The 25,096-nt window shown below is 34.5% G+C and overlaps 1 protein-coding gene across 7 annotated transcripts; it reads right to left on the bottom strand.

Annotated features, from left to right (window-relative positions):
* Window positions 1–1,602: 1,602 nt before the first annotated feature.
* On the bottom strand, window positions 1,603–23,368 carry LOC123535131 (serine palmitoyltransferase 2-like). Of its 7 annotated transcripts, XM_045317725.2 has the most exons (15): window positions 23,226–23,338; window positions 22,989–23,137; window positions 22,378–22,739; window positions 19,564–19,740; window positions 13,407–13,561; window positions 12,788–12,933; window positions 12,198–12,322; window positions 11,473–11,566; window positions 10,859–10,964; window positions 10,297–10,516; window positions 6,944–7,070; window positions 6,098–6,233; window positions 5,586–5,715; window positions 5,007–5,120; window positions 1,603–4,654 (listed from the first exon to the last, which is right to left on the bottom strand). In XM_045317725.2, the coding sequence occupies exons 3-14, from the start codon at window positions 22,465–22,467 to the stop codon at window positions 5,007–5,009; spliced, it is 1,620 nt and encodes a 539-aa protein (XP_045173660.1). In that variant the 5' UTR covers window positions 22,468–22,739; window positions 22,989–23,137; window positions 23,226–23,338; the 3' UTR covers window positions 1,603–4,654. The 7 variants fall into 7 exon arrangements, with proteins under 7 accessions (XP_045173660.1, XP_045173631.1, XP_045173623.1 ...); XM_045317696.2 differs by having other exon boundaries at window positions 22,378–22,721; window positions 23,009–23,368; XM_045317688.2 differs by having other exon boundaries at window positions 23,009–23,368.
* Window positions 23,369–25,096: the final 1,728 nt, after the last annotated feature.

Here is a 25,096-nt window from a genome sequence, read left to right on the forward strand (position 1 = left end):
TCCATTTTAGAAATTTAGCAGGCTAAAGTATAATCAACTGTTTGATTCAAATGATTTATCACAGGAGTTTTTGGTCAACTGCCACTATTTATATAAACTTTACAACATTCTAAAGGTCTCTGAAGGTTCATTTTTTTTCTTGATGTTTTAAAATTGGCATTGTTGTTATTACAATAAATATGATATCCTGAAAGTTTCATAACTATTCATGAACATTTTATTTTTTAAAAGATGCTGTCAAAAATGACTGAAATTTACAAGCAAAATTGTTTTGACAATTTTTAAATCAAAAACTTATCAAGATACATATAAAATCCGTGTTATGAAAAAGACCATCACAGTTACAAAGCTAACACTTGAATACATGGATATGTCACATTAAACGACCTCAATTCTAGTATCATATACTCCTAGGACCCAGACTTTGATATCAAATAGTTCCCTCTAAAGTGCAAAGGGACTTTATAAAGTGACTTGATAAAACATGAAATAACGTCATCATTGATCGAAATATGATAACAATTATATGTGCCAAATTTTGACTTCATAGTTTTATAACTTATGATATGATTTTATAAGCTGTGTTGAGCAAAATATTCAAGGACAAAACCCTGTACTCTCAGTCTCACATATGCAGACAGAATCTCAATTTGACCTGCGCCATGAGAAAACCAACACAGTGCATATGCCACCAGCATGGATCCAGACCAGCCTGCGCATCCGCACAGTCTGTTCAGGATCCATGCTGTTCGCTAACGGTTTCTCTAAATGCAATAGCTAGCTAGGCTTTGAAAGCGAACAGCATGGATCCTGACCAGACTGCGTAGATGTGCAGGCTGGTCTGGATCCATGCTGGTAGCAAATGCAATATGTTGGTTTTTTCATGGTGCGGCTCATTTGTTTTTGATTTGCAATATATTATCTTAAGTTAAGTATTATATAATTTTTTAGTGAGTGAACAAAAAATTGTATTTAAAATTTGTTGTAAGCAGTGAAAAAATAGAAGAGAATTGTTCCCCTTGTGTAAAAATCAATGAGGAAATTTTTGTTTCTTCATGGAAAATAATTAGTGTATGGGTCCTTGTCTGTGAATTTGGTTTGGGCCCCTCTCTGTGAATAAGAGTCTGGGCACTGGCCTGTGAGTTAGGGTTTGGCCCCATGCATATGAGTTTGAGTCCTTGCCTGTGACTTAGAGTCTAGATCCTTACTTTTGAACCCTTGCCTGAATGCAAGGGTTTGATTCCTTGCCTGTGAGTCAGGATCTTAGCCCTTGCATTAAAGTTCATGTTTGAGCCCATGCCTGTGAAATATGGCTTGGGTATTTTAATGCGAGTTAGGGTTTAGGTCCTTAACTGAAAGTTAGAATTTGGGTCCTTGCCTGTGAGTCAGGATCTAGGCCCTTGTAATTGTGTGTAAGGGTATTGGCCCTTGCCTATCAAGTGTTTCAGTTGTACAAACTAACATTTAGTACTTAGTATTTAGGGACAGTGTGATTCCTATCTGTCTCTTTTTTAAGGCATAAAATCATAGTTGTGTAAAACATTGGGTAACAGTGTGCCAGAATAAAAAAAAATATAAAAAAAAAAGAATTAACTACATGAGTTTACTCAAATTATTTATTATTATTTACTAAAATTCCAATAAAAAACGAACGGGTCAAGTTTTAATGGCACATTAGCAACATTGATGATGGCACACCCATAAAAATTGCATACCAGTCTAAAAATAGCATACCATTCTTAAAAAGGCTAATATGCAGACATTAGCTCATCATATCATATCACATGCATATGAGAGTACCAGCCTATATTCTGAACCATTGAACAAATGTCAAAAGCCATTGGCATTATTTTTCACCAGTTCACAATATCTGGCTGAGCTGTAACACTCCCATGTGGGTGACTCACATTGTTCACTGCTTGATCAGCAAATTATCCTATATACATGTGCATGTTTAAATAATTTGATATAACCTTGACACAATTCTGAAATATATTAACATCAAAAACTGTATACAATCATAAAAAATTGTTTGGTTTATGTAAATAATGGTGATAATAAGTCAATTTTTAAAATTTTTAAATGTAATTCATGCATTTTTTTACTCTAAGATCTGTGCTCAATTAAATAAAATTTACAAACAAAATATCATAATCATCTTACTAACATTAACAGATTTAAATATATAACAAAACATTGTACAATTTAACTTGTGACTTTAATCATCTAATACTGAGATCATATTTTGCACAAATGCAAGGATGTGCATTAAAATGCATGGGTTTTAAGGCCATTAAACCAAAACTGAGTTTGAAACCATGCTGTTTTTTTTTCTTTTTTTCCACTTTATTCATTTTGGAACTGGCTAGGACTTTCACATATATGCCAAATTTTGATCTTAATCTCTGGGTGAAAAATTGTAATTTGACCCATGACCTTTTTCATCTTTGCACAGCAAATTCAGCCAACCTAACCAGGATTTCAATTCATGTATGTTTTCATTTCATTTTCATTTTCCTTAGAAAATATATAAAAATGGCTGATTGATCATAATGCATTCTAATATATTTGCTTCAGTTTTGGTTTTGGTTCGGCTTAAATTTGAAATGGCCTTTGTATCCATGATTTGACTTAAGCCATAAACAAATATTAAACACAGCAAAGATATGACTTGTATCACTAAACAAATTCACATGTATAAACGTAAAAAAAAATCAATTGCATCTCTGTTCAAAAATTTTGAAAAAAGCAGGCTTTGATCACATTGGTTCTAAAGAGTCTCAATTCAGTCTAGTTTGGACAATATGCTTCACATGATAAGGAATAAAATGTAGAAATTTAACAAATGTTTGATTTTAAAAAAAAATGGCCTTTTGCAACAATGTAATTAATACAAAACATTTGTTCATCAAAGTTAACAATTAATGACAAGGCCTGTTTCACTCTCTTGTATAAGTCAGTATAAATATTGCTCAAAACATCAGTCACCAAAGTTAACATTAACAGCTAGTTACACTAAAATATTTGTTCACCAAAGTTAACATTAATGACAAGGCCTGTTTCACTTTCCTATGTAAGTCTGTATATTACTTTAAACATTTGATCAAGTTTTGTTGTGGCACAATGCCTGTTTCAAGAACCCAACTAATAGACAAGTTTGAACAAAAGTGGATGGCATTTCAAGTGACCAAGATTTGGTTATTTTTTTTACATTTAGTGCAAATTCCAATTTTGTGTCTGTTTCTCATAAAACATAAGAGTTTTGTCCAGAAGTTAACACTTTGTACAATCAATTCTAGTAACTGGTAATTAGAATACTTAAAATTTGTCAAAAATTTGTATTACAGAAATCAAATTTATGGCAAAATTAATGACAAAACCGAAGTATTTGTTTGAAACATATCCCTAGTCTCCTAGTCTCATAAGAGAACGGGTTATATTTGAAAAAAAATTGATTAAATGACCCTATATATTGCACTAGTACCATCTCTTCAAACTTGAATTCAAGAACTCAAACTAAAGCAGTGTCTTTGCTTTATGTTGCAAACTATAAACCATCATGTAGCATGAAGTGTAGCAAAACAACACAAAATGTTTTGTGTAGTGTCTTAGCTGTTAGTTGCAAACTATATCTTAACTCCATCATGTAGTGTAAAGTGAAGTATGTATAACGACACAAACCAGTGTAGTATTTTGCTTTATGTAGCAAGACTATACCTTAATTATATCCTGTAGCATTTTAAGTATCACAAACTACACAAAATAGCTTAGTGTCTGTGTTTTTTATAGCAAAACTTCATCTTAATTTCATCATGTAGCATGGAGTATAGCAAAACTACACAAATCTGTGCTCAACTGTAGAGTTATCTTAATACCATGTACAACTGTTTGAAAAATGTGTAACCACATACCACACATAACACTGTAAAATTGTACTACATCATGTACTGTACAAGTTACAACTGCAGTGTAGCAACATGATGCTGTGAACAATATTATACTGCAACCACATTTCGAGGGTTCAACGCAATAAGGGCGTATCTACATATGATTATTATATGTAGATACGCCCTTATTGCGTTGAACCCTCGATTTAGCAGTGTAAAATTTTACTATATTGTAGCCATATATTGTAGTGCACATTTGTAAAATAACTAAAAATCTTACTGTACAATGTTATATTGTGTAGCAACATAAATCAGGTAGTGCTCAACAGTAGAGAAACATTATATAGCACTGTAAAATTGTACTACAAATGCTGACTGTAGCAACATAATGTTGTGCACAACTGTACACCAACCACATAGAGCACTGTAAAACTACTCCATGCACTGTAGCAACATAATGCTATAGACAACTGTCGAGTAGTCATATAAAGCACTTTAAAACTGTGTTTCATGTTCTGTAGCAACATAGTGTCATACACAACTGCAGAGTAATTATGTAAAGCACTGTAAAACTGTACATACTACAATATGTCTTGTACAACTGCAGTGCAGCAACATAATCCACAGCATAACTGTACAGAGTAATTTTTATAAAGTACTGCACACCTGTAGTAATATACCACATATACAGCAGTTCCCTAATACAACAACTTAATCTTGATACCCTGCTACGGGAGGTCAGACCTTAGAATGCTGTAGAATACAACCTGGAAAATTAAACACAAAATATAGATAATATTGTAAGAATGACAGACCATTTTTACACAATACATTACCCTAATCGGGCTCGAATATAGGAAATTTGGGTAGTCTGCATCTTTTCTTCAGACTTTAGAATTTTAAAGAACATTCATTGGATCTTTATCTGCCCCTAGAAATGTAAGGTCTATGCATGCTTTTGCCCACCGAAAAGCAGGAATTAATAACATTCATGAAGAAAAAGAGAAAAAAAAGATTTCTGTTCGACTTATTATACAGTCAGGAAGTATCCATGATGATGACGTTATTCCACGAAATTCGTAAATATAATGTGATAGTTTAAGACATTCAAGTTCTAACCTAGTCCTGTATAAGATCATTAGCGTTGGTGTCATCTTCACACCACTGTGGCAACTCCATGTGAGAATATTTTATTCGTAATAAATCCCCTACTTCATTTATAATGTCTAAAGCCTGAAAAATATAAATTCAGTGAGTAAGATACAGTTACAATCACTTGTAAAGAAAATCAGAAATTATGAGAAAAAAATCATATAACAAAACCATCCGCCTGACTCACAGAAGGTTGGTGGTTTTACTCAGGACTGGTGACCTGCCGTGTTTGAAACACTGCCCGGGGCACTTAGTATCTTGTGTGCCGTCAAGGCACTACCATCAAAAAACGGGAGGTCGCTTAAAACAAGGGAAACAAACATGTATAAAGTATAAAATGTAAAATGTTAAATAGTTACAAACACACTATGTTTTGAATGCAACAAAATAAAGGACAATGTATGCCTTTTGTAGTTTTAGGATAGAAGTTTCTCATTCTCTACACCATAAACAAAATATTGCCGTCTGCTAATTCTGAAAAAAATTGTCTTCAGGCATACAAATGTTACTCTTCAGAAATTAAAAAAAAAATATAACAGGTATCACCTTGTCAACCATTTCCGGTGTATGAGCAGCCGACAAGCAAATTCTTGCACGTGATTCTATGATAGAAGTTGCCGGGAAACCAACCACTACTGTTCCAAGGCCACGCTTCAAACATTCTCGACTAAAAGCTCTGCAAAAATTTAATGATAATTAAAATCCAGACATAAAGTTATTGATTGCATTGCAAATTCATGCCTGGGACATCCAATTAAAAACTGTTGCGCCAAGAGGAGTTTCCTCAAAGTGCAAACACTATAAATGCACGACATTAAGCAATTAATTGTTTTTACTTTAAGTTCTTGTTCAATATAATTCCCTTAAACGTATGGGGACATGCGACCATAGTGAAAGTCATTTATTACGTGTGCAAAGTTTAAAAAAGGATAGAATGCTTAACGTGTTTCAATTATATTTTACCAGATTTAGTATTTCTAGCTAAAATATACGAATATGGCGTATTTTTCAATCTCCTAAGTCTGTGATACAAATAAATCCAAAATGTTTCAACATACACTGTTTTAGATGGATAATAGATGAGAATTGGAACTACTGGAGAATCTTTATTTCCGTAGATTATAAAGCCTTTTTCATGAAGCCTCCGCCGGAAATAACGTATATTGTCCTTCAACTGCTGAATTCTTCTAAGGCCTGAAAAAAATGAGGTGACTTATATGCCATCATAAAAGATGCCATCCACGTCGTTTACAAGTTGGATACGGCGGGTACACAATTACTTTCCACCTTGAGATACGATACATGCGCACATCTGCCTAGAATCACGACGTGGTAATGCAATTTAAACCTACCTCAAAACACTGAATGAATTTTGTTATGGATTTAGTAATAAAACATTCATTTGATGTAGGTTTATAGGCCTTTTAATTCATAAATTAATAAGTAAGACAATTTTCGACCTCTTGAAACAGGTGTTACCTATATCAAATCATTGTGATAACATGTTACGTAATCGAAAGTCATGATCTAGTGTACACACAAAGATAATAGGAAAGTATAATCATCGTGATCTTTTTATCATGTAACAATTAAATAAACTTTTCTTAAAATAAATCAAGTCAGACAGAACAGTACTCAGTAGTTATTTAAATCTTAAAACTGTATAGACCCTGAACAGAAAAACAACAAACATTTGTTTGTACTGTATGTTTATAGATTTAAGTCACTAAGCATCTCGTAAAAAATTAAAACTCTATCTTAACATGTTGCTGTGTTGTATTAAGATTAAAAAAAAATGTATTGGATTGCTTATTCGGCATTCTCCGGTCGACCGAAGGATGCCGAAGTAGCATACGACAATACGTAATCGCACGGAAATTGCCGATTGTTACCGAAAGACTTACCTTCATGTGTGCCGTCAAGGCCCATTATAATTCTCATTGACGTAATGACCTGTTGGGCAACCGGTGGTGGCATTGTGGGACTGTATATAGCCGCATGTGAGTGACATCGTAAATGGTTTATCAATTTCTGAAGTACCAAAACATAAAATGTATTAACCTTCAGCCTGCTAAATTCTAAAATGGACTAGTCCATCATTCAGTTTGGGCAGTACCATTCATTTTTCGACGGGATGTAAATTTTCTGATTGAATAGAGACCAGCGCAGACCACAGACGTGTAGACTGATCTTGGTCTGCACTGATCGCAAAGGCAGAATCAGTTGTCCCAGCAGGCTAAAGGTTAATGTGCAGCATCTCATACCGGGTGTTTCATCAAAATACTTTTTTTAGAAAACAAAATTTAATGTCTAAGTAGCATAATCAACATATATTTAAAAAAAAAACAACTTTGAATTCTTCTTCTGGCTACAGCAACATCTCAACCTTTCGCTCAGACGAGTTTTGTCAGCCATTTCATTACAAGACTGCGTTAATTTGTTTTAGACTGTCAGAGCTTTGAGCAATAAAAGCCTGACATTTTACCTTATACGATTAAACTTGAGAATGTGCAAAAAAAAGAGAAATGAGTAATGTTTCCAGCTGGCATTTCAAAAGAAAAAAAACTATTGCCTGAAATATTTCGTTTTCGCAAAAAATAAAAAATAAAAAAAAATAAAAAATCCCAACAATATGGGGACCAACGCAGAATACAGGAATGAATATTAATATTAGCGATTTTTTTACGTTTCGTGGGTCAATGAGTAGCACATTGCATAACTTTGCTAGCACGTCGCTAGATGGGCCATCATGTTGTGAGTATCATAAACATGTTGTCGATCTTCTAAAAGTTGCACGAACAACCACGTGTAGTAAAAATTTGGTAGACAATCTATAGCCTATAGCATTATACTGGTCTTGATTAACAACAAAATAAAATGACCGGGTTTTCACTGTATGTGAAGTTGTTCCTCTCAAGACCGTAATTTTGTATTTATAATAAATTTACGTGTTGGTACATTTATCAGTGAAAATTCCTTTTTTTTATCTGGAGGCGTGTCGCAAGAAACTTCTGCATTGAAGCTTTAATATCCGTATGGTATGGAACGATCGCTTCAAAGCATTGTTCTTTTATTTTGATTAAAGTCTGATTGTATATTTCTGTAGTTGACAAAAAGATTTAAGCTAGTATTTCAATATTATTGTAATGACACTTTTAATCTTGAATCTGATAGGAAAAGATTTCAATCCATTTACATATATATATATATATATATACACACACATATACAACATGTCAACATGACGTCAGTTTCGTTTCAATTTTGTTAGATCCACTTTAATAGTAGTAATTACAACATAATATAATAAGAAAAGTCGTTGATAAAAAATCAGGCTGGCGATTTATATCTTTATTCTCTAGCGATTTTCATTTAGTTCTTCCAGAGTTGCAAGAAATTAGCAGTCACTGCAACAGCAGACACTCTAACGCTGTGTAAAATGTGCACGTTTTTCACGGACATCTTTCGTGCACGAAACAACAATCAAGCGCTGCAGAGATTTCATAATATCAATTGAAAATGGCAATAATACTTGAACGACACTGTTATCTAAAATATAACATACACACTACACAATGAGTGCGGCTACACTCACTCAGCGAGCACTACTAATTCAGTAGTAGGATGCTGTGAATACTACCCATATACTCACAATGATGTGAACGCTTCTCAATGAGTAATGCACAGTGAATAATACTCACAATTTGCTGTGAACACTACTCAATGAGTAACACTCATAATGCTGTGAACACTACTCAACGAGCAATATTCAGTGAACACTTACTACTACTCATTTGTTAGTGAACGATGTTAAGCAAAACAGTAGTCGCTGATTAAATGTATAGCAAGTACTTATTGCACTGTCCACTAAACATGTCTCAAAAAACCAACAGAAAATAGGGACGTTCAATAATAAAAAGAAAAAAAGTGACTGTGCGACCACATACACGCATCACAAGGACGTCCCTTCTCTCATAAAAAGGGTCTACAAATTTTGTCAACCTACCTCATCCCTTTTCAGATATATTTATCTTAGGGAAAGGTTATGGTTTAACAATTTTTGTGATAATGTGTCTGTAAGAGGTTTATATATCAGAACTTATTTCAAATTCCAAAGGGAAACAGTATTTTCTTTTTTTTTTAGTTTTGACATTAAAAACCAAAACTGCTCATATAACATTTTAAAAATTATGACACCGATTAATTTTTAAAATGCTTTAAAACTGATTTATTAAACTTTAAAAAATAAAGTATCATCAAACGTTATGCAAACGTTCTATAAAGCACTCGATCAAGGTATTTTTCGATTCATTTTTTGTTGAATATGTAGCCTTTTGCTTGAGGGTACTTGGTGATAGAATTAGGCATAATTTAAAAAGGTGTCAATACTGATAGTCATAGGCATACACTGTGACTACCTGGTAATAGGAAAGGATAAATTCTGCAACTATTTTTTTTACTGATTTAATCTTGAAATGAAACAAAAAGATACCCTAGAAGTTTGTACTGTAACAGAACATGGTCTTTAATCATTATATAAAAAGTATCTATACTGGCTCAAGCCCAGTGCCAGTATTCATCAACATATAAAGCTAGACTTCAAGATGCTAAGTTGATTAAGCACAGATTATTATGAAAATTTGTACGAGTACGTATTTTGCAGCTACAGACACCTCTAAAATGTCATCACAGTAAATTAGAAATAGACAAAAGCATATCTGAGCTCTGAGGTGTAATTTTCAAGAATAAAATCTTGACGAATATAGGCCTTGTTCCATTGACCAATGACCTTTCTTAACAAAACCTTTAAGGCCAGCAAGGCAAGATAAACCCGCTAATAAGTTGGTGCAATGACAGTTGGTCGACAAAGCACCTTTTCAACCAAAACTATGATAATTCTGATTCCTTAATTTCTTGTCTTTTTTAATATTTTTATTGAATTAGCAAACCATTAAACGATCTTGCCGACGTTTGCTAATAAATCATACTACAGACAAAGGTCCTTACAAAACATGCGACTGTGTGACCGTAGTGTGACCGTATGCTACTGGCAATCTCGGTACAAGCCTGATTATATCCGAAATAAAATGATCGATGCTGGCTCAGCATAATGGTAAAATGATACCAAGAAGTCATAATATAAATCTGAAAATATCTTATTTGACTTTATACCATTTATAATATACAATATAGTGCTAGTACAGAATATACATGAAATAAAAGAGCAGTCAGCGTCAACAATTGCAATACATCTTACCTTAGAGCCGCCTATATAGCCGCCGGCTGATCCAAAACTTTTAGTAAATGTTCCCATTCTAATGTCTATATCTTTTGGATCAATGCCAAAATAGTCAACGATACCACGCCCCTTATTTCCGACGGCCCCTATACTGTGAGCCTCATCTAGGTAAACATACGCTTTGTATTTTTTCTTCAGTCTTAAAATTTCAGGTAAACACGCTATGGAACCTTCCATACTGAAACGGAAAAGACCTTTGTTAGAAGTTTATAATAACCTACAGTAGAAACGCAGTGTCTAGAATCATAAGGGATCGAGCGTTTAATTCGAGATAACCGAAATTCGACTTAGAATATTTTGTGCACGTATTTCGGGACGGGACTTGAAAATGTCTTCGACATAGCAGTGATTTGGCGATTCGCGAGTTCGAGATATGGAATTTCAACTGTACTTTTCTCAAGAAAAACATTCATAATTCCTACTTTTTTTCTCTCTGAGAAGAAGTTTATAACTCTTCGTTTGTCCTAATCCCTTTCGTACTAATAAAATGTTTTCTTATCGTTTTGGAAATAAAAATTACCTATAAACCCCTTCAACCACGATAAGAATTTTCTTCCATTGTCTACGACTTCTTGGTTGTCCATGAATAATTAATGCTTTCAACTTCTTTTCTAAATCGACCATATCTAAAATAACAACATTATTATCATTTCAATTGTTCAGTTCTTTAACCTTTAGCCTGCTGGAAGCAAGCGGCCTGTGCCCGTGCCTGAATTCGCTATTTAGTCTGTAAATTTTCAATAAATAGCCGTTTGAATAATAAGTGGTACTGCCCAAACTGAATGATGGACCGGTCCATTTTAGAAATTTAGCAGGTAAAGAATTTACACTTGATTTCAACTTTTATATAACACCAAACTATAAGGATGTGTTAGTTCCTATCATCGGCGATGGAAAATGCGAGAACAGCGTGCAATATAAAATTACTATAGCTACCATCATGACAAGTATAAGATGTAATGAATTTCTCCGTAATCAATATGAAATTAGAAAAGTTAAAATTAATTTACCATTTTCTTATCAATCGAAACCACTGAGCCCTGGAACTATATATCCGATTGCCTTAGCAATAAGTCAGTTTGTTTGTTGGGAAATTAATAGATTTTATCAAAGTAATTGTAATGTGTGTATTACCATTATGTTTGTATGTTCGTATAGTGGCCCCAGTTAGCCGACTACCCAGCACTAACGATGCATGGTTCAACTCGTCACTTAAGATCAGACAGCCCTGAAAAAAAAAACGACGAATTCGTAAAGTAAGGCATGTACAATAAAAATACACCTTCATAACACATGCCAAAACGTGTACGCATATTATTGTAAAATAACTGACATCAGAAAAAAAATCAAAATGATCTGTCCATGTTAAATAACAACCTTTTTACTAGCAGAGAACGTGTCTACATATTTGACAGATTACAGTGTTTTGTAAATGAATACTGCATGTACTTTCTTTTTTTCTTAACAGATATAAAATGACTTGTAAAATGAAAGTATTTTTGTTAATTGACATAAACGATTCTTTCAAAGCTAACCATTACTTGTAATAAACTGACATCTTAACTCACGATTCAAAATAAATGTACTTTTATCTGAGTAATCTAACATACAAGTCTCACATTCATCCGTAGCCAATACTGACAGAAAACAGAACGTTTAGTGACCTTTTATCTAATTTTGCGACTTCATAGATAGCTATTTTTGAGTACTAAAAGCTTGTGTGTTTGTAAAAAACGAAATTGAACTGAACGCGGGTGTTTTACGATATACGGAAAATAAAACAGATTTCTCCAAACTGATAAAATAAAGTCACAAACTGGCACACACTGTTACGGTAACGTACACTACTTTTAACTTACTTTATTAACAAGGCAGGGCATATTCATAGAATTGGTTGCAAACCCCATAGGCACTGTCATGGCTGCTTCTACACCAAGGAATTGTGCAATTAGCTCTTCAAGTTCTCGATGTATATCTAGATAACCTACAAAACGCACATATTTCGTTTCAGATAATATGTATGACACGAGGAAGGCCTGATAAAATTATTTAATACTTCCAAAGCAATACATTAATTTCTGAAAATTGAGCCGCACCAAGTGAAATAGTACCCATATTATTATTTAGATCTTTATTAACACTGAAACATATTTTTCATCAATAGTTATTTATTCCCATGCCACATGGGGATATATTAGCTCAAGCTGAAAAGGAATGGTGCAGACGACAAAATATCTGTAAGGTATATTTGACGCGGTGCGGTTCAAGATAATTGTTATATGAATATTTCTGAAAGAAAATTGATAAACTCCATAGAATTCGGATTTCGGGCGAAATGGGTTTAGTTCGCGAATTGTCATTCTTTGTTCCCACTATCAAATGTGTTGGTTGACAGTGAAATAAGAATTCCAAACTCACTGAATTAACATGAAGAAAGATCACCGTTTACCCAGTTCCTGTCGGCTGCCGCATGTTGTAATACCATAATTCCGCGTGGTAGCTTCCGCTGAGTCCTTGCAGGGGCCTTTATTATCGGCGAAACCAAGGTAATTGTAGGACCCGAAATTCATGACATGGTGCTTTTTCTCAGATAATCTGCAATAGAAAGATTTAAAGTCAGTTGTTTTCTCAGATATTATCAATTTCTAGTGAGAGGAAAAATACGTCGAGTACCGATAGTTCCACGGAAAATATTTCAAATAAGGAACTACACGATATTACATGATAACTGGCTGACAAAAGGTATGCATGTTTACCATTTGCCTTATCTTGTTATTTCTAAATGTAATAAAACATCAATACAACTAAAATGCACAGTCATTCTAATTTGAATTCCAATCTAGAGCTAAAACGTGATTTCTAAGCTGCATGTGTTTATAAAGAATTATGTTTTCCAAGCTACATTATTAAAAGTACCTGCATGTGTAGATAAACTTTTTTTTATATTTAATCAAATCTTATAAAACAAAAGACTGTGCATTATTACTTCAAATTCTCTTTGAACTACACATGCACGAACATGAATATAATGTTCAACAGAAATGATTTATAGTTGTATTATAACTTACTCGAAGTTCCAGCCGTGATCTGGTGACGTTCTGTCCATTACGTCCATGTACTCTCCTGCCACACTGCATATAGGACGGTTCCAACAGTCTCGAACCCGACGGTATAGGTTCCGGGTGTAGAAATTCTCCCAACTTTGGTACAACGGTACAAAACCCTTAAATACAAACCAGAACTAATTTCTTTCTATCTTTCTATCTTTGATAACAGTTTAATAATTTTGAAGACAAGCAGACGACATAATAATCTGCTAAAGAAGCGGAAGTTAACAACAGGTCTGCACACCAAGTTGATGACATAACACTAAAGATCGCATATAGCTAAATCCTTTTTTAAACAAACTGAAGTCAGGATATTTCCTTGCCAACGCTGCTTTTTCGGCACTTGGAACATAGAAGGGAAATGGACGATTTTCAACCAAACTTTTTTTTAACAGGACCGGGCTGCTACTTAGTACGTCCACCATGTATTATAGAAAATTTTGGCGCGCATCCCAGACCAAATGTGAGAGGCTATTCTAGTTCTGCTTGTTAGCTTTTAATCTACACCATCATCATCAAAAACAAAGCTAATGAAAAATAAACGTTATCAAGTTTAAGCTATTTTTATGGGGTTTGTTGTTTACTAATGTCATAAAACCACCCGTATGGTCATTTACGAAAGGTGTATTCCTTTATTAAGAGTACATGTACTAAGAAGTTGCAAACGAATCCCTGGGAAAACCGCATATAGGCATGAATTACCGGATCAGACAGAAAACATATATCAGCACATACATACCAAACTAAATAAATTTAAATGTTTAAAATCGTACCATGAATATGCACTTTGCATTTTAGAAATTGCTGTGATACATGGGGCGTATAATTAGCATACGTTGCAAATATCCTATTGACTTGTAAACAGATTTGAAATAAAGTAATAATTGGAAAGCAAATCCGTACGAACGGGTACCGAAACTACATGTCAATTTGATGCATTGATCAATGTATTGATCTAGCAATTAGATATACTTCTAAACTAAAATGCGCACCGACGACCGGTTAAGCAGGAGTTTCAATATACATCATTGATATTGAATATTGATACTGAATCATGAGTATGTTCAAGGACGACACTAATGAAATAAAAGTGCTTATTAATCAACAGAAGGCAGTTTCCTAATTATATCAAATGACTTTATGAAAAAAAAATATTCATAGACAATCGATGACTGTAGATCAAAAGTTCACATTTATTCATCAGCAACGTTTTTAAACCCAGTGTCACTGCTACCAATACCTTTGATCTCTACCAATCCTGAAATCAATAGTTCATTTGCTGCAAACAGATATTCATCTAAAGGAGTTGTTTGCAAGCAAACATTTAATTAAAGGCAGTTGCATTTTAGCAACATTTTGCGGGGTTCTTTTTCTCATTTTTATATTCATTTAAGAAATAAAAAAAAGGCCCATTAAACAGCCCGGGTTAGATTCTTTTAAATAGTATGTTTCGTTGTCTTTTTTTTATAACATTTTCTAATTATTTCTATTTAACGAGAAACTATACAAAAAGAAAAGACAGTGAAATGCATGCCCTGTGAGTAATGCTACTTTGGTCATAAAACATCCAGACTGACCTAAAATATGATCTTTACCTTTACGCTAGGAGTGTTAGCCTAGCAAGAGTCATGTCGCCTTATTTCATGAATGTTTATGCAAAGTTGTTTGAATATCCTCCCATGTATAAAGAAATGATAGACAGGACAAGACAAAACCTTAAAATAATCATCTAAACTCTTACTTTGACCGTGACCTTTGTGCCAGGGATAGAGACAATTATGATGACTGTTTATCCCAAACTATTTATATTATTCATCCATGCATACAAAAGTAATAGACTATACAAGAAAAATGACCGTAAATATATGACCTCTAACTGAGACATTGACCTTTACGCTAGGGGGTCGATCTTGCACCCAACATATTCTTTTGCTATCGTAAAACGGTTAGTTTTAAGTCATTTGAATATTCTTTCGTGCATATTTGTAAAAGTTATGGATCAGACAAGAAAGATTGAGCTTTTAAGTGTGAACTTGACCATTGAGCAAGAGCTCTGAGTCTTGCCCCACAATAACTTGTCTTGTTATGGTGAATATTTGTGTATTTCTCTTCATATCTATCCACGCAAAGAAAACTTATAGACCGGGCCAAAAAATGACGTAAAATCTATAACATTAAGTGTGACCTTGACCTTTTAGCCAGTCCGGATCTTGCACCGTCTTGTTATGGCGATTTTTGTGTTATGCTATTCTAAATTCCGTCCACGCTTTCACAAACTATGGACAGGGCAAGAGAAATAAGTTTTTTTAAGTTTTTATTTTGACCTCAACCTTTAATCATAGCGGTGTAGGGTTCATGCATACAACACATTGTCTTGTAATAGGAAACATTAAATTTTGTGCCGAGTTATTTCTGAAAAATCTGGCCATGTACGACAAAGTTCTCTGCCGGACACGATTTTCTGACCACTCATACAAAATACACATACGGACGGACGTACAGCGGTAATACCATACACACCCGTACATATAATCACTGAAGTGTTCTTTGTCCCCACATGTCAATAGTACTGTATCATGACCATGTGCTTGGTTAAAATTAAAGCAATTTGTCAAAAACATTTTTAGTATTATGGTCAGTGTTACCTTGACATTTTAACATTTGACCTGCTTATCAGCTAAAGGAACCTTAAACTGAAGTTTAATGCCCAGGAACGAACCCTCGGTTTTATCAAGGTGAGATAGTGTGCAACCCCTAGAGTCGGCTTCAATGAAGCTCTATTATGAAATGACATGGAATGGACGCAGTGGTCCCAACGGTTCAAGAACTGGACAAAATGTATTTAATAAAATGTTTTCAGCTGTCATTGATCGGATACAATTCATCGCAACTATTAGTTAAGAATAAAACATGCTTGGCAATAATTACTGATACAACGAGTACAAGTTCTAACCATTCTGTATTAAGTTTTCTCTGGAATTTGTGAAAATCGGCTGAGGGCAAAATCATTGATTTCTGAAATTATGTCATTCCTATAGTAATCAAACTGAATCTGCAGTACAAATGATGTTTTCTCTGTCTACAATGTGATAAATCAATCACACTGTTGATTCTGCATACAAACAGCGAGCTCGGTTTTTGATTTGGTTTTATTTTGGTTTTAGTACAACGTTTAAATAGTACATTTACTTATAAAGTTGTCATTTACATTATATGAGCCGCGCCATGAGAAAATCAACAGAGTGGCTTTGCGACCAGCATGGATCCAGACCAGCCTGCGCATCCACGCAGTCTGGTAAGGATCCATGCAGTTCGCTTTTAAAGCCTATTGCAATTAGAGAAATCGTTAAAGAACAGCATGGATCCTGACCAGACTGCGCGGATGCTATGTTGGTTTTCTCATTGCACGGCTCAATTAGTTTTCCTAGCTTTTGGTTTTTTGTTAAGAACTTCTCCACATGAAAAACAGAATGCGAAGGCAGGACGACTTGAAAATCGTTAAAATGTTCTATTTGTTTTAGATTAACTTCCTCTATTATACAGCGAAGAACACGGTAACAATTTTCATGTTTTGATTTATTAGCACTTTACCACTCGGCCTATAGATGTCGTTTACTCAAACTATACTAGTATTCAATATTTAATGTCATAAATTTCTTTCAGGTTTTATTGCATTTTCATTTAAACAAAAAAAAACTAAACTAGTTTTTAAACGGTTTTGATACAATGAGAAAATTCAGTCAAAATAAAGTATGCATTTGTATAATGTGCTTGATCATGGACCTCCAGGAAGTTTTTTAAAAAGTAAGAAAATATCCAAAACTTTTCTCTTTTATAAATTTACCTACTTTCTACCATATAAAATTGTCAAACGAAATGAGGTATGTATGTTTATTTTCTGAGACTCTTGCCAATGCTTAAAACTTATACGTTTGCGCATGCCGGATCTAGCTTCGATTCTAGGTTACCCGGATATCCGGTGAATTAAGACAGGGCTTCCGTTTAATTTGAAACTTGTTCGGCATTTCTATTTACTTTCAACATTATATTATGCATCATTATAAATTCACGTAAATGCTGGTTCATCATGATTTGTAATGAACCTGATACATCAAAAGCCGCACATGCAACATTGAATGTCGCAAAAAATTAATACCATCACATATTTATATCAAATACCACTTTCATTCTACAATTTTCATATCTATAGTTACGGGAAGTGTCCGATGACAGAACCGGCAGAATTCTAGTCAAATGTTCTAAAATCATTTAAATGTGAGTATTAATTGCATGTTCTGGAATTCCATCCTGCGGATAAGGCATATCTAACGAAACTTGAGCTATCACTGGATTAATTAATACCTTCTATGTGGATGATAACGTGCTACAAGTTTCAGTCAAATCTATTTTGTTACAAACTGAGGAAGAGCGAAAGTGCATCAAAACATTAACCGGAATTTCTCAGTAAATAGGGACATAATATTCATGGAATATTTCTACAATAGTAATGCACACTGTGTTATATGATGTGGAATAACTAACATAAGTTTGAATCAAATCCATTTAGTAATAACAGAAATTGAGTGAAAGTGCATCAATATTTCAAACTGAAATCAAAGTAAAAAGGAGGCATATTTCGTGAAACATTGGGGCGAGAGTTATGGCCCTTGCGTACTATGATGTCGGTGATGATATATGACCTATATTCCTTTAGTTTAAATCAAATCCATCAAGTAACAAATCAGATACATGTAAAGTGAAAATGCATCTAAACTTTGGCCTGGAATTTAAGTAAAATTCATGAAATATTGGTACAAGAGTTATGGTCTTTAGGTCAAACGAAGTGGGTGATGATGAAAGACAATTGTCTGAAGCTGAAGCAAATCCATCGAGCAATAACAGATATTAAAAGTGAAAGTGTATCAAAACTTCAACAAAGCTGCGGACGCAGACACTGCTATCGGGGAGAACAACTCTCCATATACATGTACTTCGTATGGTCGGGCTAAAAAGGTGTTATCATTAATCGTTGCATTCGTAAGCATTTTTACTGGATGTGCCAGATCAGTAATTGAAGCTTGTCACATACTGTATATAACATGCACAAAGAGGAAAATGTAAATTTACAGAGCATGATTATTTGATTTATGAACGATTGCTATCACGTAGTTTTGTTGTTCGTTCACGTTCCTCACCGTCCAAATCTACCCGATTTGGTAATTTTATGGAACACATTTCATTTAACTTCCGACGAAGTCAATCAAGCACACCCGTTACGTGAAAACTGCAGACTTCGACTACCTAATCCATAACAAGCAAATAAAAGAGTGTGTTTTAACTGTTTTGCAGTATTGCCTAGCGACAGAGAGTGTTAAAAACTGGAACTGTACTGATTTTTAACCTTTACAGACTAATTTAAGTTCTTTTTAAATTATCAAATCAATACATTTTTGTTAACAGATAAATTCAAAACGTACGATAAAATTTAAAGCACATTCATTCTGCTTTTGAAATTATAAACTTTTGCTGGCTTTTGCTCATGGTTGAAATTTTATAGTAGTTACAGATCTACTTTCTTTTGTTCTGGTTAAATATTTTTTCTCCTTTGTCCTGCCATTTGACAGCAAGTGGGGTACACTGAGTACAGTACATAAAATTATTATATTCAGCCCAAGAGTACCGCACTACAGACAACAGTGCAGCACTTACTGTACCATACAATACGGTACGGTACGGCTCAATACTGCACAAAACAGTACACTTACAGTACAGTGCATGCAGTACTTGAAGGCAGTGCAGGGAAGTACTGTGCTGTATCGTATAATACAGTACAGTACAGTACGGTTCAGCGCTTCGGAATGGTTCAGAACAAGTTTTAAAATTTCTTTCTGGCTTAGCAAGGCAAAGAGTAGCAAAAGAAAAACCAATCCCATTCTTGAAAGGAATAATCATAAGCAAAAAGTACAGTGCAGCTTTACGATACAGGACAGCTGATTACAGTACAGTACGGCACAGTGCAGAATGGATCAATACAGCGCAGCCCTACCATCAAATTATTATTACACTAATTTAGTCAGTTAGTGACAAATAAATAAAAATGGTATTATAAGTACCGTACCGGCATCCTGGGTTCCGTGCATGATTTCTGTTTCTCTAATCCTACATTGCGAAGGAAGTCCCTTATATACCCCACAATGACGAGCATGCCATACCCAAGGTACGTCCAGATAGCCGCATAAAGTGGAGTCTCCTCAAAGGACTCCCACCAAGTTTTCCTCCAGTCGCTCGCCGGTGGCTGCAAATGTACAAACCTTGATTGAGAACGGTCATATGAAAAGAGACAATTTTAATGAAAATATCAAATTTTCGGTTTTTGCATATTCGTAGAATATTATCTTTTTAATATTTGAATAATATCATGTGTTTGTAATTTCCTTCATAGAATAAAATTCTTCCGTGGTGGGTGAAAGTGGGGAGGGAGTTAAAGACCGCTATAGTTTGTAGGCTTCAGCTATACTCTAGATATGAAACGCAATATGAAAAGATGTATGTGTGCTGGGGTGGGGGTGGGGGCTGCTAGCGCCTCTTTTTTTTCAACAATTTTTCAGTTATACAAACGACGGTGTCTACTTGTAATAGTAAACGCAATTTTTAGATTGCTACATGCCTCACTGGAATATCACGCCGAAGACAATGCGTGACATGATACCCCAACCAGTCACATTGTACTGACACCGTGCTTACAAGTCCAGGGAGCGCACCCGAGGCAGTTAATGAACTCTTGTAAAGGATTATCTGCGCGGAAATGGCTTGCGAACTAAAAAGAGTATCGATTTAATGAAATTGATACTGACAAATAATCTCATTTTAAATCAGGCTTTGGCCAAGCCCAAAACAATGGTATATTAATGATTTATTACAATTCTAAAACCAACATTATGTAGTACATACATGTCTAGTGGGTATGTGTAGAAGCAATACAATGTATTTATGTTTTTAACTGTTCTACGTCAAGAATTCATTCATTCATTCGTTCACTCCTTCATCAATGCCATGTTTGTTTCCCTCTAATTTTGATCGCCATTTCTCCCTCCCTCGTTTCTTTCTCCTTTTCTATCTTCCTTCCCTCAGTCATTCCTTTCGTGATTCGTGATTATGTAGGTTAAATTGGTACTACTTAAAACTGACCGACAGTAGTAACGTAAGAGTTTCATTATATGAAAGTAGTAATTTTGAGACAATTAGGTCATTTAAATTTACTTTTACGAAACTGAACAATGAATGCCGATTAGATAGTCGGGCTATATTTGATAACACTCTTTACACTTTGAAGTGTGACCTGCCTGGAAGATGCAGACGACACCAGTTGTAATGCCTGATAACATGATACAGTCGATATATGATATAAGTACTTGCAACAGTGAAAATCAATATACATGCAGATACATCCTTTTACATTGATCTTGTGTACTGAAAACCTTTAATACGCTTTAGGTTATAAGTCTCCTTAAACCGTGTTTATTGTCCTATCATCTGATCATTTCATCTTGGGTTAAAATCGACTAACTGAACTTGATGCCCACCCACCTTGACGTTTGATGGTTTGAGAATGTTTCAAGTCCCAGAAATTGTTTACATGGTTCCCAAAACACGGTTCCACGTTGTCCCCGAAAATGAGGTATTATGTTTACGTACACGCCGCCGTGTTAACGTTAGAATTCCTCGAAAATGAGGTATTAAGTTGACACCGACGATGAAGTGAGCGTATTACCATATGTAAGTTAGCGATATGACACCAACGATGACTTCACTTAAACCCTGAGATACCGTAGGTTAATCCCAGAGACAGCGGCATTACGTTGACGCCAGTGATGAATGAAACAGTCCCTAGAACTGAGATATTATGAGCACCCATTGTTACGTGGAACCTGAGAGAGACACGAAGGTAATAACGTGTTCCCTTTAAAGTATTACGTTAACGTTTAAAACTGACGTCAATGTTTACATTTTAAGTATAACGGGAGCCAAGACGTCAACGTGTTCCGTACAGATCCGTAGTTATACCCGAACCCTGACAATGAATGCAAAGTGGTAACATTTAAATCGAAATGGAAATATTACGTTCAACGTCAAGTTGTTTTTCCCGTTTACGTGGACCATGATAGTGACGTCACGTGCGGTATTAACGTTCCACGTTGATAGTTTGATTTACGAATTTAAACGTTGCATTTGACAATTACGTTTTTGAAAAAAAATACCGATATTGCTTTAAAGCTTTGCCCAGTAAATGAACAGCAAGATCCGATATACAACTTCCGGTGTATAGCTTTGCTTATGGATCGATTTCAGTAGGAAGATAAAGTTCACTAGAAGAAGGATGGTGTGCAATTGACACAAGTTTAATTATCTGTATTCCTAGTAGAGTGTTACTGCATGACATGTAATTATGAATGCAGCTTTACATTAAATGTTTAAGTTACATATATCTAATGAGGAATTTCTACATTTGGAATAAATATTTTAGTCGAGTATGAGCATTGGATAGCTTTAACCTTCACCTTGCTAAATTTCTATAATAGTCTTGCCCATCATTCAATTTGGGCAGTACCATTTATCATTTGAAGGGGTGTTCGCTGAAAATTTACTGACTGAATACATAACAGTGCTGACTATGATCAGACGGCACGGATGTGCAGGCTGATCTTGGTCTGCACTGGTCGCAAAGGCAGAATCAACTGCTGCCAGCAGGCTAAATGTTAAGCAGTTTATCATACATATGTGCACACAGATACATATGCATACGGTTGAAAACACAGATAAAAATCCATTTTGTGCATACAAGAAAAAAGACAATACAACAGTCTCTATTTGCAGAGTTTTCATTGAATTTCAATAATAGTTAAAAGTGTAAATATTTAAAATTCGTACTTACATGTTTTTGTCCATATCCAACAGATATTTTTGTAGAACAATTTGTAACATTTAAAAACTGCTTCAACTTCAAACGAAACCGTCCCTGCATCGTGAATGAATTTACTTAACCTTCCTTGGAGTCACTTTTAACTTTCACACTACACTAAACTTGATGAAATTTAAGATCACACCACTAAGGTATGATGTCGTCCTTTAAACCTTTCTTATCCGAAATGGCATATACGGTTACTCGAAATATTATACTTAAGTTAGCCCATAAAACACTATAGTAAATGAAATTCGGTCATTCACAAATAGTATATATGCACCTGAACTTGAAAATATCAGCTGATACTACAGTCACTGTTTGATACATTTATTCTGTAACAGATTATTTTATTTCTTTTTTTTTTGTGAAAAAAAAAAATATATTTTTTGGAATATCACATTTCTTACTATCACTTTATCATGTTTTATTTCAACGTTTAATATTTTTATTTGAATATCACATTTCTTACTAACACTTTATCATGTTTTATTACAACGTTTTCTTTTCAATTTTAAATAAGCTGAGATTAAAAACTGAAATTTCTACTGACCTTCTAGCTTAAAAGATTAAAGTTTACTTACAAAAATGTGCAAAAAAATACCGTTATATCCAGGCACACATTCACCAGGTAAAAAAGTAAATGCAGATGATACAGCGAAAATTAGCTAACCGTCACTGTCCAGATTGTTCCAATTATCACATAACTCCTGGAGAACGAACAAGTATTATCCTGAAAAAAATCTCTGTTACTGAATAAATGAGTCAAACAGTAAAACCAAACATATCAATACGTGCATTTATACAAAACATTGCTATACATTAGTCATTCAAGAGTATTCCGCCATTATTTTAAAGCAATAATCAATTCCTCATGTGTTCACGTGTTAAAACCAATGTTAAACTATGATATTTGCTATCGGTTTTCTTGTCATGAACAAAGTTAGTGGTATCTGATAATGCATTATACCCTAAGCACAAAGTCCAAATGGTTGAACCCTGTTGACGTATTGTTTGTTGTATAATTTAAATTTTAAAAAATGTGACATGTCACACTAAAAGGGGCATTTTTGCATGTAGATGACGTTATACCGAGAAAACCTCGTTTGCAGTTACTTATATATATAGTATTTGTTCATTATAGATATATGCAAATATATATTCGGACTCCGGCACATTTACTCGTACATATTAAAAAGAAAAAAATATAGACGAAATTGTACGACAATGGATATTTCTCAATATGATTACAATTTAAAATATCACATGATGTGGGAATGCACAATAATTTCACTTGAATCTGGATGAAACGAATCTGACTATATGCCACCACATATTCATGTAGGGGACATATAGCGCTGCTGCTGTCCGGTCGTCTGCACGTCCGTGCGTCCGTCTGTACATCCCTAAATCTTGTGTGTCCAACTCCTCCCACACTATTAGCCAGATTTGCTTCAAACTTTCACAGATGAACAAGCTTGTTTCTATATTATTTCTATTTACGTGCACAAGTCACGGAAATATTATGACAAGTCACAAACGACCTTGATTTGACTTACTTTTTACGTATGCATTTTATGTATACATTTTAAAGGGTATCCATTCACAGAATGTGTGAAAAAGGTGAACTTTTTCAGTGTCTATATCGTCTTAAAAGGTATTGTTTTACGTATCTGATTACAGTTTTTAAAGAACCACTTGAAATTAAAACATACCATGGGCTCCCCCGCGGTCAGTCTTTATAAACAGCTAGGTTTCAAACAAAGTTGAATCACCTAAAGCTGTAAAGGCAGCCTGGACTGTGCAATTTTTCTGAATTTTCTTTTTGAGACAATTTCATTTCACCAAAATTTGTAACAAAGTATCTTAATTGCAATTTGACAACCTCGCGTAAATCATGCGTATCCAAGCTTGGTTTTTTTAGACAGTTTCATTCCCACCAATATGTATATAACAAACTATGTATAACAAACTATTTGACAGCCTCGCATAAACCTCGCGTATCCATGCTTGAAGGGCATAAATGATTTTCGTCCGCTTTTAAATGCATAACGACCGATTAAAACTTCCTGGATGCCTCACCAGTACTGTACGTAGTAATACTGCATCCGAAAGTTCGACTTCAAACCTGTGACCTCCAGTTTAAGATTCTACAATATGACGATATATTTGTCTAAACTGTCGAATATGTGCATTATTAATTAAAGGCCATTTGTGACCGTCACAAAGCCGAGAGTAGTCCTTTTCGTACATGTCGTCTTTACACACCGTTTAAACTGAACTGAAACTGTTTGATTTGGAAATGGTGCTATAGTGGGTTCTAGAGACAGGTGGTTCAAAGGATGTCTTAAGCACTGTTTTGACTGTACTGGTAACATTATACACAAGGTGCTGCTGTATTATACAGAGCTATCGTATTTCAAGTCACGTAGACGGACTGTCGGGCTATTTATTTGCTTATATATAAATACAATAAAGAAGTGATAATAGTGTTGCAAAGGTCAATGACACTTCAAAACGAAATCATACACACACAGGCACTCTTTTTCACACTAATCACCTTTCTCATAAATTCACATCTCTAGAGCAAGAACATCTGTACAACAAACGAACTGAGTATCAAGTTTAGTCTTCACGTATATAGGTTGCACTAAACTGAATTAATCCTGAAAATAGATGATGTTCATCACCC

This window comes from Mercenaria mercenaria, chromosome 1 (genome assembly GCF_021730395.1).
Source record: "Mercenaria mercenaria strain notata chromosome 1, MADL_Memer_1, whole genome shotgun sequence".
Lineage (NCBI taxonomy): Eukaryota > Metazoa > Mollusca > Bivalvia > Venerida > Veneridae > Mercenaria > Mercenaria mercenaria.